Source organism: Ziziphus jujuba, chromosome 7 (assembly GCF_031755915.1).
Source record: "Ziziphus jujuba cultivar Dongzao chromosome 7, ASM3175591v1".
Lineage (NCBI taxonomy): Eukaryota > Viridiplantae > Streptophyta > Magnoliopsida > Rosales > Rhamnaceae > Ziziphus > Ziziphus jujuba.
Window position 1 is genome coordinate 13,620,328 of NC_083385.1, and position 19,669 is coordinate 13,639,996.

The 19,669-nt window shown below is 35.7% G+C and overlaps 1 protein-coding gene across 1 annotated transcript; it reads right to left on the minus strand.

Moving 5' to 3' along the window:
- Positions 1–2,937: 2,937 nt before the first annotated feature.
- Positions 2,938–4,020, minus strand: LOC107433458 (protein FAR1-RELATED SEQUENCE 5-like). Its single transcript, XM_060818872.1, has 2 exons — positions 3,631–4,020; positions 2,938–3,525 (listed from the first exon to the last, which is right to left on the minus strand). The coding sequence occupies exons 1-2, from the start codon at positions 4,018–4,020 to the stop codon at positions 2,938–2,940; spliced, it is 978 nt and encodes a 325-aa protein (XP_060674855.1).
- Positions 4,021–19,669: the final 15,649 nt, after the last annotated feature.

Below are 19,669 nucleotides of genomic sequence, written 5' to 3' on the forward strand. Positions count from 1 at the left end.
CTTTTTGTCTTTCCATTTTTTTTTTCCCAAAAGATGTGTACTGCTAGATAACCAACAAGAATGCATTGTTGGCATGCCTATAAATAACAGCAGAAAGTTTATTAAAGCATGCTCTACTCGATGGATTTTAACCAATTTACAAGGTACAATAAGATCAACAGCTTTGGATTAAATGTGATATGCATTAAGATATGTGTCTGCTATATGTATACAAATGAATGTTGATCCATCAAATCACACATATTTTATTTTTGAAAGGAATATAATCATAGAAAATGTATGTATATATGAGGACAGGAAATACTACAGCCCAGTTATGCACATTATTTAAGGGGTACATAAATGCAGTATTGCAAAATCATCATTTTGATTATACAATCATTTTACAGATGAAAATAAATGTTTACACCATCATGACTATATGATCTACATCTCATTTATCATCTACAAACCCATTTATTTTTTACTTGCTTTGATAATCCACATTCTGGCCCATTCCTTGCTATTGGATTGACATTCCCAATCCATCCAAAAGTTGTCCCATCTGTCAAAACTCAATTTGGTTCTTATCACCAAATTATCACCAAATTGAAACAGAACACATTGAGGAATAAGAAAATTTGATGACCAAAATGTTGTCTACTTCTACATACTTATGATGGAGATTTTGAGCACAAAATCCGTGGAACAAGACTAAAGAGCCCCATTTGCATAGCTCATACCAGCATGAACAGCAAACCAGCAGAAACATGCATAAAAAATAAAAATAAAAATTGTAAAACAGCATGAAGTAATGGCTTGGAAAAAACAGCAAACCAGTAGGAATAGAAAACCAGCAGAAATATGTATAGAAAAAAAAAAAAAGCAAACCAGCAAAAACATGCATAAAAAAAAAAACAGCAAACCAGCAGAAACATGCATTAAAAAGAAAAAAAGAAAAAAGAAGAAGCAAACCAGCAGGAATAGCAAACCAGCAGAAAATGCATAAAAAAAAATAGCAAACCAACAGAAATATACGTTAAAAAAAAAAAGCAAACCAGCAGGAACTAATTGGTTGGAAAAGCAGCAAACCAACAAACGAGCAGGACCTGCCTCCGTTCCTATGCTATAAGAAACAAATATTTGAGCATTCTCTTACCACAAACTAAATTGATTATCAGAGAGTAAGAAACACATAAAAGGATAATTTGCTTCGGATATGAATTAAAGGTTGTAAGGAAAAATGAAATGTCTGTTGCCATGAAATTGGAGATAAATGCACAGATTTGAAATTTGAAGTATATCAAACCAGCATGTGAATAAATAAAAAGAGTAGGATGTGAAATAAATAAATAGCAAACCAGCATCGGAAAAACCAGCATACATTCATTCCACTTATGAAATCAACACTTCATATTACAATATATGGCAAGGTACATAGTCTACTATCATAACACAACTCTAGTTTACATAGTCAGCTGATAGTGCTTGCTATAAGACAGCAAATCCCAGACAAGCACACCAAATAAGAAAACAACTTATTCTCCAAAATCTTTTGCAAGATAGGTTATCCTTTACTTTTGTCATGCAGACCTGCCAAAATCAAGCAAGTTATTAGATTAGCAGCATGTTAGTTCAATAAAATGTCGAAGACCATTAGCCACCACTTAGTTTTATATCTGTAGACGTAAAACTATTAGCTTCAGAATCACATTTCGATGCGTGTTGAGGATTTTTCTTATTTTGTGAGGACCTATATAGATGAGCAACATGGTTTGTGCAAGGTATCATCATACAAATTGCATGAGAATAATAAATAGTAAATGTTTTATTTCCTTACGGATTGTTTAAGAGTGGACAGTTTCTTTTGTCGTGCAATTATCCAATTTTTCCACACCCATTGTAACGTCGACCTCTATACTTTGCGATATTTGTTGCCTTCTCTTTTTCCCCTTTTAATCTTCATCCACATCCCTTTGCCCTCACAGCAGATGGGTATTTCAAAGCTTCATAGTCATGAGTAGTGCTACCTTTTTCGGAAATGCCTCCACTTTTCATGTTGCTAACTATGGAATCAATCTTGCCTAGCAAACTTTGAAGACCATCATTCACAATTACACTTGCCTCTTCATGTATTATTGCTTTATCAATAACTTCCGAAGCAAGTTGGAATAGTTTAGCTTGCCAAGTCAACATTGAACTACGCTGTCCACTTATCTCAAAAACCTTGCTTATCGGTTATTATCTGTGATTTTGCACCTCTAGTCCACCTTTTCATGATATATTGATTTGGCAAAGGAATGTTACCAACTAGTTGTAAGAATGCCAATATATGTCTCCAGGGTAGTCCTTTGCTCTCAAGCTTCTTACATGTACAAGATGCAAAGTCCAATTCTTTATCATAAGCAATTTCCCAGACTCTACGAACACTTTCTTTTGGACTACTCTCGACCACATACATTTTGTGTGTAGCATTTTCACAAACAAATTGTGGCATTGGTAATAAGCTATGCCACAACTCATCTTGAAACTTAAGAAAAATCTTGCGTGTGTAAATCTCAGCCATTTGCTTTTCCATTTCCAATGGAAATTTCAAAACAGGCTTCTCATTAATATCAACATGATTAGCCCCTAACTCTTTGTGACGTTGATGTGCAAGCGTCCTATTAAATCGAAGTATGAAATCCATCATTAAGTTTCTCTTCGAAACATATTTCTTGCAAAATGCATGGGAGCTTTCCGCACATTGGCTACTTGACATTCCAGCTGAGAATATATGGTTAACATATGCAGGTACCCATCTTGAACGTAGCTCAAATATTGATTTTAACCAATTATTGTCATGCAGGCTTGCCTTCTCAATGGTAGTCACCCATTTTCTTTCAAACTCTTCAGGGCATTATGATTCCCAAATGCATTGTTGGACGTCTTTATAAAAATCTCTATAGGTGATTGCATTTAATACGTAGAGAATTTCTCAAGTATGTGCCAATTACAATACCTATAAAATTTATTCAGTAAGTTCTGAGCTATAGCCTTTGTCATTGTAGGATCTTGATCGGTAATGATCATCTTTGGGTTGTTAGTCGGCATGCTATCCTTTAATAGCTCCAACAACCAAACAAATGATTCCGTTCTTTCATCACTTAAAAAGGTACATGCAAAAAGCACCGTTTGACCATGATTGTTCACCCTCACCAAGGGTGCAAATATCATACCATATTGATTAGTGTTGTAAGTTGTATCAAATACAACTACATCACCAAAACATCCACAAGCTCTTTTAGACACCAAATCAATCCAAAAACAACGCTTAAATTTACCATCATCATTTACATCTATTTTAAAAAAGAAGCATGGATCCTTTTCTTGCTTAGTTAGGAAATATTCCTTTAATAGTTCTGCATCTTGTCCTCTTAATTCATTCCGCACCTTAGCTTCATGGTTATATATATCCTTCTTTGTACACCCAATATTCTCGATACCTCCAGCTTCAAATTCAAGAACGCTTATTTGTTGATGAGTTGGCACATTTGCTGCTGAAAACTGCAAGGTTAGTGACTTCTTGGTTTCAGACACACTACGATGTGATCACAATAAATGCACTTTTCGAGGGGTTGATAATGGATGACTATGTTCTTCAACAAATACAGTGATGACAAATTTCCCCATTTTTGACATAACCACGGCAAGTTTAGCTTTACGATTTTCTTTTGTCATCCTTCGACATCTTTTTCTCTCACCGTCCTTTATAAAAAATACTCCTTCCTTAAAATACACAAATTCTTTCCTGACAACTTCATTCGTATCTTTACATTTCTTAGTTGAACTACTACGAACATTAAACCCCGCCTCTTTTGCATATTTAATGTAGAACTCATGTGCCCCATTTATCAATTCAAACTCTTGTCCAACCTTTGGTTTGCAGTTTTCGGACACTTGGGGAATGTAAACATCATCCACGGATTTTGAATGTGACAGCAAGGATATGTCTTCAACTGGTCTACAATCTGAATTTGCTTCCAACTGTTCTACACTCATGTTTCCAATCTGAATTTGCTTCCAACTGTTCTACACTCAAACCAGCTTCCTATTGATCAATTTGTAACCTGGTAGACAGCAAAGCAAAACCATCATGAGAGGTGGTAATGTCTTTTATTTTAAGAAAGTTTAGTTTCTAAATAGAAGAGAAAAATGTTACAAAAAATAAGGCACTTCAGCCAAAATCTGCTGAGTTTGCATTATGGTTGCTGATCCAGCACACTATATAATGAAAGAAACAAATATGCATGCATCAACAGAAAAAAAAAAATCTGAATCATGGGGTTCGAAAAGGTTAATAGTACATATGAAAATGAAAAATGTAAGTTGCAAAACAATGAAATAATTACATCTTTGCTAGATAAAGGGAAAAAAAATATTGATCCATAACTCTTTAACCAATGAGAGGTTAACCAATCTACACAAAGGCTATTAAAAGAATAAAAATAAAAAGCAATGACATCAATTTAATCTATTAACTCTATATGTCATGCATATTAAGGGGATTATAATTATTCAAAGTTCTTATTCAAAACTAAACTAAGCACTTTTGGAACAGAACACAACAGGATATATATACATATGTCTTTGTGTGTGTGTGTGTAGATATAGGAATTACAAAATAGAATTACTTGGTGTTTCAATTATAACAAACATCTTTTCTCTTGTATAGCATGCATGGATTGGCCATTCGTATACCCCAAAAACAAGTGGTGCAAATATCTCTTTTGTCCTTGAATGCAGGAAGTAATGGGATACGCTTGGCCAATTCACCTTGCAGTAAAACATAGTAGTACTTCGGAAGGTTGAGTTGTTCACAAAATTCCTCTTCCATCACTTTAATTTCACTCAACTTCTTCTAGTACCTTTATTATTATTATTATTATTATTATTATTATTATTACATTTTTGAACATTTTATGTCTTCGTATTGATTTCTATACCCATGAAGCCTGTATGTGAGTAAATAACACCAACACAGAATTTAGTGTATGTTTCTTTATACTTGATCAAACCTTGAATCGAGTATTCAATGATTATAAACACCACTGGTCATTACCATTTACGATGTTTCAGAGGGATAGTTGTGTATAATTATCTGGTGCTTAATGGTTAAGACTTTTTACCTGCTACAAACTTAAAAAAGCTAGCTTCTAAATTAAACAGGAAAAAAACACAATCACAAAATTGAAAATGGTTCCAAACTTTCTGCGAAATGAAGAAAAGTATCATTTTCTGCGAAAATGGTTCCAAACTTTCTGTGAAAAGTATCATTTTCTAAATTTTTGAAAATCATCATGAAGATTGGCCTTCGTTCAAGTTATTTCTCAACCCAAATCACAATCCCACATTTAACAATTTCAACTATGCAAGAATATAGAAAATAACCAATATAAAAATAGAATGAAAAAAAAAATTACAAAACATAAACTCACTCACTCACAGATAAGAAGAGCCAGAATACAGACATGCAGAGTAGAAGAGATGCAAGCTAGTGGGTACAGCGAAGGGTGGCAATCGTGGTGCGAGCTGGTGCGTTTGCAAGGATGGCAATGCTGTGGCAATGGTGGTGCGATCTGGTGGGTTGGCAAGGATGGCAATGCTGATTGCTGCTGGTGCGATTGGAAATTTTGGCAAAGTCCTTTCCAGCTGGTGAGAGCGAGAATGTGAGCTACTATGAGTGGGAAGGGCTTAGGGAAATTTGGCCAGCCATTCTCACGTGAGAGTTGCAAAAAAGCTGGGCCATAGATGCCATCTGTGCAAATCGAAGGGCTGCCATTTTGATCACATTTTTGGTCCGCATATAACCCATGCGGTCAGTATATATATATATATATATATATATAAGTAGGGTCAAATTCTTTCTTAAAGTAGTTTCTTTGCAGTCCACTGTTAAATGGCTGGCTAATCCTAATAATATGCAACTGGAGCATTATGATCTCTGCTTCTATTATTGCCAACGGTCTCTCAGATAATTGTTAAAAAAAAAAAAAACAAAACAAAACACAAAAAAGAAAAAAGAAGCCAATTTGTTAGTGTGCGCGCACAAGAAGCAGATTGATAAAATTCTACCCAATGAAATTAGGAGAATTTGGCCCAATGCCCTCATAGGGATGAGCTTCACGATTTTTACCCCTTCATTTGCTATCTTTTTTTTTCTACCCTTCCAATTTTTAATAATCCCAAAATACCCTTATATCCAAATTAAATATTTTTACTTTTTTTTTATTTTATGTTATTTCTTTCTTTTCTTCACCCGACTGTTCTCGTCTCCTTCATCACCCTTCCCTAAAGCTGGCTCATCTCTTCTCATTCATCCATCAAGCTTTCTTCACTTAGTTGTCCTTTTGCCAAACAGTCCCGTTTCGTCTCTTCGGTCACCAGAATTCCATACAAAGAAAGAAATTGATGGTTTGGAATTCGAAATTAGGGTATTGTGAAGAAGGAGGACGTGGATTTGTATACGAAGCTCAAGGGTGGTACTGCATGGCGGAAGCAGATGCCTAAGCTTGCTGTTTCACTTGGCCTCTGATAAAATGCCTGGTCTGTTTGCTTCATTTTTCCTTTGACTTTTGTATTTGAGTGGTTTCTAGGGTTTATTTAAAACAATTGTGGGGTTTTTTTTTTTTTTTCCCTGATTGCTTTTGGGATAAGTTGGAATCGAAATTAGGGTTATATTTTTTTATTTTTGCTATTTCTGTAATTTTTTTCCTTATGCTTTTGTAATTTTTGTTTTAGGTAGTGTTCGGTGTGCAATTTGACGGTCTGATAATGGAAATCGGCAAGGATTCGGGAATGGAGGACGGGGATTTTGTGGTGGAGACTTGCATTACACATACTCTACCCCCGGCATTGACGCTTGAGAAGGGATTAGAGAGTATCAAAGATGCTGTGGGGAAGTTGAAGCTGAATCCTCCTTCTACCTCCAATGGGTTCTTTCGGTTTCAGGTACTGGAAAATTCCGTAAGACTTTGTTGTTTTGATACTATGTCATTTTGTTTGGTTTTCATTTCATATGTGATTCTGTGAGGATTTCTAAAGGTCGTTGTGCCTTCTAGTGCGAAAGCTTTGGATTGGTTTGCCTGTCAGTCAGAGTCTTGCGAGGTTTTCCCTCTGTTTTTATGTCGAAGGAAACAGAAAATCCTGATTGTATGTGAATGAAACCATTGGAGTTTTTGGAATTGGGTCTGCTGTTCACTTTACACGAAGTTTTTCTTCTATCTCAGGAGGGAAGAAAACGACCAAAAGGTTTAGATTCTCGTATCTCTTATTTCTCACTCATCAAAAGCGTCTCCTATGATGATTTAGGGGTTGCATTTGGTTTTTGTTGTTTGTTGTTTGTTGTTCATTATATATATATATGTAAAAGTAATTTTAACTTTATTAGGACAAGAGTTCCTTTTTTCCTATTGAGCTTGATGGCTGAACTGGTTAAAGTTGGGGGTTTGTAATACAGTTCCCCAACTCCATAAAAGAAAAGATTGCCCTTTGAATAGTTAGTTTGAAAGATGGATGTTTCAAACTTCTATTTGGAGGGTCATGGACAATTTTGGAGCTATTGAGACTTACGGCTTACCCTATTCCATTGACATCAAGGTGCAGGAGGTTATGTAATCATTTTTAAGTGGCTTTAGGCTAACGAGCAGAATATGTGTTGAATAAGAACCGAAGATTTGTTAGTTATTTTGTTGAAAGGTCTATTTGGAAAATGACAAGGCAAAAATGAAATTGAATATTAACGTGAACTCTTCATTGGAAATTATGTAAGGAATGTTTCAACATATATGCTAAAGGCTCTAAAACATTTTATGAAATTTAGAATAATTTTGTCCATTTATTGAAAATTTGTGGTTGGTATGAAAACTTGATTAAGTAATGATGGTTAGTTGCTTATGGTTATGCATCCAATTATGATGCAAAATCTGTTGCCTTTAAGGTTCCTGCGTGTTTGATAATTTGCAATTGGTATTGCAGATATGATGCATACTGTAGTGGCAATTTTTTTATCTGCATTTAGGTGTATGTTATTTTGCATGGATACTTGGGTCTTTTAGATTTGTATGAATCTTTTCCTTGACAGCTCTAAAAATGGTAGCTAGATTCTATTAAATTTAAGTAATGTTTGTGGTTTCTCCATAGATAGAACAAATGAGCTCTTGCAAAATAAGGGTAAAACTTCGACTGTTCATTAGTCACGGTTTTGCATGTGATAGTTATTTAATTTATTGCTTTACGTAGTTGCATGTGATACTTATTTAATGTATGTCTTTGTTGTACTTAGTTGCCTGGTGCCATTGCTTATCTTTTTATTACCGTAGTTGTGTTGTGTAATGGTATGCTTTTTCTTATTCTTCTACTGTTTGTTATTTATTAATTTTTATTAATTTTTGGTTTTTGGCATTCCAAAGCATTGTTGAATGTTGATCATGTTGATGTTTTGTTTGATTTGTTGCATCTGTGATGTGTAATTTATTCTCTTCTACATGTTTTGTACTTGTTAGATTACTGGCGGATGGATTTGATGCTGCACTTTGGAAGGTTGGCAGAGGTTGACAAGGAAGTAGCAAAAGAATTTGACGGAAAACATTTTCACATTCTTCCTTTTTTTGCTGTTTTGGAGATTTGGGCATCCTTTAGCAAATCAGTCTATGAGATTGGATTTTGGTTCTATACAATTCATAGAGAGCAGAGGATATTACTGGGTATGAGCTATTGCCTCAATTGTTATATTTGAACCTTTATACTTCTTTATGGATACTCTAGGTGTTTAATTATTTTCTTTAAAACTTGTATGCTAAATATTGTAACTGACTGCAGATATTTCGTTTGATTTCATCCAGGTATCAAATCGGTCTCCGTTTTAGTGGAGGTGCCCCGTATGCTTTTAATGCTGTCACTAAAGTTTGGCATTATACCAATTGTGGTGCCAGTTGGTGTTCAAGATTTTGACATTGATGGGGAACATTGGATCAATTCGGGATTGATACCAACAGAGGCTTTTGTAGGAGCTGTAATATTCTCTAGTTTTTATTCATAAAACACTTGTACAATTTCCTCTTGCTAATTCAGATTTTGTTTTTAGTTTTTGTACATGATTCTCATGTCAAGATGATGTGTAAGGATCCAATTTCATTATTAAATTCTCCATATTATTTGATATGTGGAAAAGCAATAAATAAGAAGGATGAGAATTTAAATCGATGGTAATTGAGTTCTCAAATATTGGCTCTCTAGTTTCTAACCATTAGAACTTGTTTGAATGATATGCATTGAAATGTAGTTAGTTTTAGATTGTAGACTATTCCCAGCTTGCAAGCTTCTTCCAATCACTTTTAAAATGCGGCTCCATGGTAGTATGTCCAAACCAGAGTTGTAAGGAGGGAATTAATTGTGCACTTGTGGAAACTATTTAAATAAATGGATATGAAAGTGTAAAATAAATGTAACAGTTTCCCATTTCTCATCTACTCTCATTTTTCATTAACTGTCGAATAAAGTGGAAAATATTAAAACAAATTTTTTTACCATCTCTCATTTCTCATCTACCCTCATTAACATCTATCCCTCTCTCTTACTCTCCCTGCTACCACATTAAATGAATCCTGTGTGTCTTCCTCTCTCTTTCTCTTTTGTTGGTTACATACCTTTCAGCCTTTCTTCACACTGACGAGCCATTACAGAAAACACAATACCACCTTCAGTTCAGTTCACTCTCCCTGCATACCCCCAACCTTTTGTGATAACAACAAGATTGAAAATCTTCATTGTGGAGCCCATACACTTCAAAAGGGTGTAATTAAATTGTACATTTCTGCGGATCAGAGTTAAAGATTTTTTGGTATGTGTATATATATACATATATATATATATATATATGTACAGATATGTATACATTTTTCCCTTATATTGGATTCATTATTTGTCACGTTTTGACATGATATATAAGTGCAAGTTCTATGTTGGTGCTATTTTATGTAAAACAATCCATAAATGGTTCGGAAATTTCCATTTGAAAATTACAACCTTTGTTTGTTACATACGGTCCATATGAAACACTTGCTTGTTGGAAAATGTAATGGCGGTTCCATTAGAATATTTAATTTTTCCATTTTCTAAAAGCAAACCGATTGGACAATCGAATTTGTCCACTTTTCTAATGTTATTGTAAATGAATGACATGCTAAATGTAACTATATTTATGATGTTTAACAAAATAATCCACAGAACACCACATTGTCAACATTGCATCCATTCAAGCTAACGTTATGTTATGATTTAGCACATGTGCCACAAATTTGACATTTTAATCTACTTGATCCACTATGTCTGTCACGAGTAGCTATTTTACTAGGTGTTAATATGCAACATTTAAAATGCATTTGTACTCATTTACGGAAAATGCATTTGTATTTTATCTTTACTCATTTACTGAAAATGCATTTGTATTTGTATTTAAAATGCTATTCTACTCATTTGCATTTAAATGCTATTCCACTAAGCGTTAATAACATAATTGTTTGGCTTATTTTCTGTACTCATTTACTGAAAATGCATTTGTATTTTTTCATTACTTTTGTTTCAGGATTATAGTTAAACCTTCCAGCAAAGATTCTACGATTGTAATTATTTTTAGTCATACGACCTCACGAATTACCACAAGCTTGTGACAAGGAGATACTTAGTATGTTTTGAATTGGTAAACCCTTTGTGCTCAATGTCGCAAATTTCAGTTTTACTGTTCTATGATGGAACATAGAGTGTATGTTCTAAAGTTACTTGGAGACACCAATGTCAAAGAACCAAGAATATACGTATCAAAAAGAATTGTACGTTGGCAGAACTTGAAGATGTTGTCTACAACGCTCTCAACTTAAATTCTACACAACATCAATTAATCTTCAAGTTCATATACCATGTGTGTTTGTCATGTGAGCCGTACGTTGTGGAAAATGATGAAGACCTACAAAGTTTTATAGAAGAGTATAGTTCACACAGACCTCAAGACAGATCTTCACTTATTGTTGATGTGTTATCCAGGGTTCCACAGAGTATTAATACGGCTGGATGTGTTGTGAATAGGATACCTACAAGTTTAGGATTTATGACTATTGCCCTACTATCTGCAGTTCCCGAGACAGCTACTTGTACCTTTGATGCTAACATGCAGTCCTCAGCGACCGAACTTCATGTGCCGGAAACTCAACCTAGATTCTTCAAAAATTAAATTTGTGAAAACAATGTGCAATCTGTGGAACATGATCATGATAATGAGTGCTTCGACATTAATGATATGAATGAATATCGTGGACATGATTATGATCAAGATGAACAATTTGAGGTTGAGGTCAACACTGATCGTAGTGAAGATGGGTTACGTGACATTTGTTGGACCTAACATTCGGGACTTTCAGCTGGTGATAGTCGACATGGTGAGTCTCCTTATGGTAATAGTCCAATTGATAATGTGAATGATGATGTGCTTGCCTCTCTTTGTACCGAAAACCATTTGGACATTCGACAGGATTCTACCACATCCATGGCTGAACTTAGGGTTAACCGTCGCTTCTCATCTGTCAATGCCCATGAAATCATTCGAATCAACCAACTCTTTGCGAGTAAGAATGCACTACAGAAGAAGATTAGTATTTATGCACTAAGGAGAAATGTGCAAACGACAATTGCATGTGGTGAATGCGTGCTACCAAACTACATGGTGATAATACAGAGGCCTTCATGATTAGGGCCTTCAAGGATGAGCATATTTGCTCTTTAAATATCATGAAAAGGGATCATCGTCAAGCAACAAGTTCAGTTATCGGAGACATCATCCAGCCAACGTTTGATGGGATTTCAAGGCAATACAAACCTCGAGATATCGTGCATGATATTCGCTCTAATTACGGAGTAAACATAAGCTACAACAAAGCATGGGCCACTAAGGAAGTTGCACTATCAGGTTTGTGGGGCACGCCAGAAGATTCATATGTAAAACTTCTTTTATGGAGTCACGTTTTGAAGAGCAAAAATCCGGGCACGTTTACTCGAATTGAAACTGACGATCAAAACAGATTTTTATATTTTTTTCATGGAACTTGGAGCTAGCATTAGAGGGTTTCAACATATGCGAAGAGTCATAGCTGTTGATGGAACTACACTAAAGAATAGATATAGAGGTTTGTTATATATTGCATCATGTTTGGATGGGAACAATCAAATTTATCCACTTGCTTATGGAATAGGCCCTGGGGAGACAGATGCGGCTTACACGTGGTTTTTTGAGAGCTTTAAAGAAGCGTTTGGGAATGATCCGAATATAGCTTTTATATCGGATAGACACAAGAGCATTGTAAAAGCAATACGTACAGTTTTCCCTAATAATCACCATGGCCACTGCACATATCATCTTGGTACAAATTTACGTGCTAAGAAGTTTAAAGGTAATGTCAATGCGATTATATCAACTTTTAATAATGCAGTTAGAGCATATATTGTTGAGGATTTTGATAAGGCCATGCAGCTTTTAGAAGGGGTTAGTATTGAAGTTGTACAATATCTCAAGGATGCAAGTCCTACAAAATGGGCTACATCACATTTTCTAGGCAATAGATACAACATAATGACAACTAACATCACAGAGAGCATGAACTCTGTGCTTATTGATGCTAGGGATAAACCTGTTTTGCCATTAATAGATCACATTCGTGATATCTTGCAAAGGTGGTGGTATGAACGTCGAACTAACGCAGCTGCAATGCAAACTCCTGTTACTAATTGGTTGGAAAATATCATGCAACAGCGCTCAAATAATGGCAGAGGCTTACGTGTTATTCCAATGAACTTATATGAGTTTCAAGTTGTTGGCCATGGCATGTTCGTTGGAGTTGTTAACTTAGAAAATAAGATGTGCTCATGCTAGGAATTTGACATTGATGGATTTCCTTATGTCCATGCAATTGCAGCATGTAAGCTTCAACATATTTCTCCATATATCCTTTGCTCGGTGCATTACTCAGTTGACTCACTCCGTGATGCATATTCGGAAACCATATATCCACTTGGAGATAAATGTCAGTGGCATGCTCCAGATGATGTCATAAACCAGTTTGTACTTCCACCTCAAATTGGCAAACAGTCAGGAAGACCGAGAAAGAAGAGGATTCAATCTCAAGGAGAGGAGCGTCATCAATATAGATGCAGGAGGTGCAAACAGATTGGTCACAGCAGCCGATCATGCTCCGCCGCCGTACCTCTTGATAGCACTACCAACCAACAGCACCATTGAACCGAAGGCCCATCAATCGCGCAATGCTATATTAAGACAATGGGGCCATGTTATGCGGTATGCGTGTGTATGCAATGTAGTCAGGAATGCAATTAGTTGCTCAACTGCATAACATGTGTTTTGGCATAATAGACGTTGGTTTTATGTGTTCTTTTGTTGTCAAATTCATCTGTCGTATTGTTTTGATAACATATCATTCTGTGTTCAGTTTTTGGTTCAGTTGTTTGTATGTTTCTGATTGTTGCATGGATGATATTACTGCCCAATGGTAATGACCAATGCATCGTCGGTAATTGACATTTCTACACCGTCGTAAAAGAATCACCACAATTCCATCGGACAACTTCAATCATGTGTGTTCCAACCAATAACATGCTAAATGTAGCATTATTAATGATAACTTCTGACAAAGTAAGAGATCAAATGGCATTAATAAGTGAAAACATTCAATTTTTTTTGCTTCAAACATTACCGTAGGTTTCATTGGTAATTACCGAAACCCCAGTGGTAATCACATTTTACTAATGTTATGGCCCCCACCAGTCCCCTAATGTGTGTTAAATGCAAGAACATGGAAAATATTGATGGTTACATGATCGTAAGGAGAGAAAACCCCAAAATCTCTGAAAAAGTTCTCAAATTGGAAAAAAAAATTCGATTACTGTATACCTTCGGTAATTACCAATTACACCTTCAATAACCAACATATACTCTCTGAAAAAATTACCATAGGTTTCATCGGTAATTATCAAAACCCCAGTGGTAATCACATTTTACCAATGTTATGGCCCCCACAAGTACCCTAATGTGTGTTTAATGCAAACACATACAAAATATGAATTATCAAATGATCCTAATGAGAGAAAAGCCCAAAATTGCTTAAAATTTTCTTATATTGCCAAAAAAATATGATGACTGTAGACCTTCGGTAATTACCGATCAAACCCTCGGTAATCAATTTATACTCTCTAGAAAAATTACCGTAGGTTTCATCGGTATTACCAAAACCCTAATGGTAATCACATTTTACACATTTTTTTGGCCCCCACAAGTACCCTAATGTATGTTCAATGCAAAAAACATGCAAAATATGGATTATCAAATGATCCTAATGAGAGAAAAGCCCAAAATTGCTTAAAAAGTTCTCATATTGCCAAAAAAATACGATGATTGTAGACCTTCGGTAATTACCGATGAAACCCTCGGTAATTAATTTATACTCTCTAGAAAAATTACCATAGGTTTCATCGGTATTACCAAAACCCCAATGGTAATCACATTTTACATATTTTTTTGGCCCCCACAAGTACCCTAATGTGTGTTCAATGCAAAAACATGCAAAATATGGATTATCAAATGATCCTAATGAGAGAAAAGCCCAAAATTGCTTAAAAATTTCTTATATTGCCAAAAAAATATGATGACTGTAGACCTTCGGTAATTACCGATGAAACCCTCGGTAATCAATTTATACTCTCTGAAAAAATTACCATAGGTTTCATCGGTATTACCAAAACCCCAATGGTAATCACATTTTACACATTTTTTTGGCCCCCACAAGTACCCTAATGTGTGTTCAATGCAAAAAACATGCAAAATATGGATTATCAAATGATCCTAATGAGAGAAAAGCCCAAAATTGCTTAAAAAGTTCTCATATTGCCAAAAAAATACGATGACTGTAGACCTTCGGTAATTACCGATGAAACCCTCGGTAATCAATTTATACTCTCTGGAAAAATTACCGTAGGTTTCATCAGTATTATCGAAACCCCAATGGTAATCACATTTTACATATTTTTTTGGCCCCCACAAGTATCCTAATGTGTGTTCAATGCAAAAAACATGCAAAATATGGATTATCAAATGATCCTTATGAGAGAAAAGCCCCAAATTGCTTAAAAAGTTCTCATATTGACAAAAAAATACGATGACTATAGATCTTCGGTAATTACCGATGAAACCCTCGGTAATCAATTTATACTCTCTGGAAAAATTACCGTAGGTTTCATTAGTAATTACCGAAACCCTAGTGGTAATCACATTTTAGCAATGTTATGGCCCCCACAAGTCCCATAATGTGTGTTAAATGCAAACACATGCAAAATATGGATTCTCAAATTATCCTAAGGAGGAAAAACCCCAAAATCTCTGAAAACGTTCTCAAATTGGCCTAAAAAATACGATGATTGTAGACCTTCGGTAATTACGGATGAAACCCTCGGTGATCAATTTATACTCTCTGGAAAAATTACCGTAGGTTTCATCCGTATTACCGAAACCCCAATGGTAATCACATTTTACAAATTTTTTTGACCCCCACAAGTACCCTAATGTGTGTTCAATGCAAACACATGCAAAATATGGATTATCAAATGATCCTAATGAGAAAAAAGCCCAAACTTTCTTAAAAAGTTCTCATATTGCCAAAATAATACGATGACTGTAGACCTTCGGTAATTACCAATGAAACCCTTGGTAATCAATTTATACTCTCTGGAAATATTACCGTCCATTTCATCGGTATTATCGAAACCCCAATGAAACCTACGGCAATTTTTCCAGAGAGTATAAATTGATTACCGAGGGTTGCATCGGTAATTATCGAAGGTCTACAGTCATCGTATTTTTTTGGCAATATGAGAATTTTTTAAGCAATTTTGGGCTTTTCTCTCATTAGGATCATTTGATAATCCATATTTTGCATGTTTTTGCATTGAACACACATTAGGGTACTTGTGGGGGCCAAAACAATTTGTAAAATGTGATTACCATTGGGGTTTCGGTAATACCGATGAAACCTACGGTAATTTTTCCAGAGGGTATAAATTGATTACCAAGGGTTTCATCGGTAATTACCGAAGGTCTACAATCATCGTATTTTTTTGGCAATATGAGAACTTTTTAAGCAATTTTGGGCTTTTCTCTCATTAGGATCATTTGATAATCCATATTTTTCATGTGTTTGCATTGAACACACATTAGGGTACTTATGGGGGCCATAACATTGGTAAAATGTGATTATCACTGGGGTTTCAGTAATTACCGATGAAACCTACGGTAATTAAATATTTTTGCCAATTGGAGAACATTTTCGGAACATTTGGGGTTTTTCTTTTTGGGGCCATTGATGAATGTATAATTTGCATGTTGTTGCCGGAAACACCCATTAGCTGAGTATTTGGAGAAAAAAAAATGTTAATTGATATTATCGAAAGCGTATCGGTAATTACCGATGGTGAATCGGGAATTATCGATGCACCATCGGTAATCATCTTTGCTTTAATTTTTATCACAACCGAGGGTCTTCTTTTCTCTTTTTTTTTTTTTTCAACGGTTATCATTACTAAAGATAGGTTCAGCATATTAAGATAACATTAGTATAGGGTGTCATAACATTAAACATACGATCTACATTGAAAGTTTATTAAAGTACAAATCAACAGCATATTTTTTTCTAAAAAACCTAATGTCTTGCGGGCCAAATGAAGGATTCTCCTCACTACTCTTGTATTCAATAAATTTCAAAGCGTAGACGCCACAATCACCCCTGCAGAATAGCATTAATGATTAGTATTAATGAAAACCAACCACGTGTATTTTCACACGTAACCACAATAAAACAGCAGCAATAGAAGTTGTTTGAAATGACAACACATTCATACCCATTATCTTGGCGCGTTGCATCTTTGATCATGGTCATCATGAATGGCTCTAAAGTGGGAGGCACGTCGGGATTCTTCTCGTAATATCCCCCATCCCTCAATAGGTATGGCAGCATATATGTAAGGCATTCCGCATTGTTCAACTCTTTATTCTGGACATATTTATTTCCCATATTTGGATCGTATAAATCAATATGTCGGGCCTTCAAGTCCACACATGCTGCCAACCAATGCACGCCTCCATTGTTGACAGGGATGTACACTTGCAAATTAGAACATAACCTCATTATCCACAAAATGGGAAACTTAGTGAGAATTTTTTTAAATATATGTAGGGAATTACATAATCACATCTCCGCCACGGCATGCTAGGTTTGGGTGACTTCCCACGCACATAGCTACGAAGCGTCGCATCACATATATATGTGCTACGAGATGCCCCCCATATACGCCCTTTGATGGATGACTGCCAAATAATGAAATAGATACAATATAAAATATCATCAATATAACATTAAGCAACGTAGTAACATCCCATCATCTTACCCAAAATAACACGTCTAATATCACAGGTGTGGGTGAACATCTTCTCATTCTCAAACCACCTTTTTCATATGAAATACAAAATAGTGTCAATATGCTGCAAAACCACATTAAAGGAAATAAATAAAAGTGCGAGGTGATAAATAAAACATCATTCCAAACGTAGGAACACAATGATTTTACATGAACATAAAGTATATAACTTACATCGGAAGTCAACCATCCTTCAGAGGTAAGTAGCTCAGCAAAAAATTTCTTCCCCACCGTCATATAAGATGTAAGCACGGTTGCTTCCTTCGGTGCCACCCTATACCACTCATCGAACACCCTTTCCTTCGATGCATCAATATGTCGATTAAGATTAAATTTGACCTTCTTTTTACACGAGTCGGTGTAAGGAGAGATGACGTGATGTGACTGGTGGTAAACTTTACCGAATCGGCTTGTATCACCAACGTTATGCGTCCAATCTTCCACCTCAATTTCAATTGATTGGTCATGATGTGGACTATCAGCTGAAGCACCGATATCCCACCCCAAATGCAAAGGCCGATATGGCACCAAAGCCCAGGAATCCTCCACATAGGGTCCTCCAAGTACAATAGGCTTAAACGGTGTAGTACAATCATCATCCTCCTTCCTACCATTGGAACCGTCTATGGGTGCATCAAATTCTTCGGCTTGCTCTCCAAATGACGGTGCCACAGGGGATGATGGTCGCACCGAAGATGACGGTGAATGGCTGTGCATATGATGTTCGGCTTGCAAAACACAATGGTTATTTTGCAGTTCCTAAACCCTAACAACAAATAATTGCTGAATTATAATATATAATTTAATAATGCTGAAACACTAAAGTATACTAAGTTGTCTAAATGATACCTGATGCTTTTGTTGGTCAATAACAGAACTAAGAATCTTCCTTAACGATGCCATCTCTTTATTTAATTCATCAAATTTTGTCTCCAAGCAAGCAAGCTAATCAATATCAATATCTAAAACATAAGTCAACATATATTAGTACAACATATGAAATACAAATTTGCATGCAAGTAACAATTGCATACCCTGAAATTAGCATCTGGAGGGCCACTAGAATGCTCCTCAGCTTTGGATGCATCTTTAGCGCCAACGGTGGCTATTGGTGCTACGAGTGGTGGTGCCGTATAGCGAACTTCATGTATGTTCACTGCTATTGTTCGCCAGTAATCCATAGTCTTCTCCTCATCGATAGCATCTAACCTCTAGTGCACAACATACTACATGAAATGAAGAAAGGAAAAAAAAGTAAATTTGGAAACTGACTTTGGTAATGTAACTTGAATGTAGTCGTACCATGTAGTCTAAAAAAAATTTGCCTTACATTGCTATTTGAAGTGAACCAATTATGGACAGCAAAATGGTTCGGTTGACTTGTAGCATGCCATCCAAGGATCCTCGGACAACAGGTTTCCTACCGCTCGCCAAATTGGTTACCAAAATCAAAGATTGGTTCAAACCCCCACAACTACAAAATATAAATTATAGGTTATTAAATATAATTTTTAAGTAAACGCTACATGTATTAATATATTACCGTACCTGAAACGCCAATGGAAAACCTTTTAGGTCATAATACTGTGATTTATTCTTTACTGCACGTCCTCTGTGCTGGAATGCATTGTGGAATGAGTTGATCGTCTCCTTGTAGCTCAAAATGCCCCAAGGGTAGGAATTAAATACCTCGATATCAGCAACCAAATCAATGAATTTTTTATTTATTTGAACCCTCGGATCCATTCCGAGTACACCATGAACTAAGAAATATAGTAACGCAATTCTTATAGCATCCCAATCATCCACAAAAAGTGTACCCTTGAATATTCGTTCCAGTTCGGGCGGTTTCAAGTCAGTCCTGTCATCTAGCAACCTCATCAGCAGCTCCTTTCCTTTTGAAATTTGCATATCATACATGGAAGGGTACCTACAAAACTTTAAGCCACTAATGAGTGCGAATTCCCACTTCGTAAACCGCATTCCAGATCTGCCGAAGTTAAACTCCAGTACTTCTGGATTGTTGGACACAACTCGTCTGCAAAGCAGGTGATGCACTACCTGGCCAGAGAACCGGAGGTTCTTCATGTCAAGTAAGTGTCCAAAACATGTTTGTCTATACTTT

Coding starts and splice junctions, on each gene's coding strand:
- LOC107433458 (XM_060818872.1), bottom strand. CDS start 4,020: ATGAGTGTAGAACAGTTGGAAGCAAATTCAGATTGTAGACCAGTTGAA. Junction 3,526..3,630: donor TGGGGAAATTTGTCATCACT/GTATTTGTTGAA, acceptor CTAACCTTGCAG/TTTTCAGCAGCAAATGTGCC.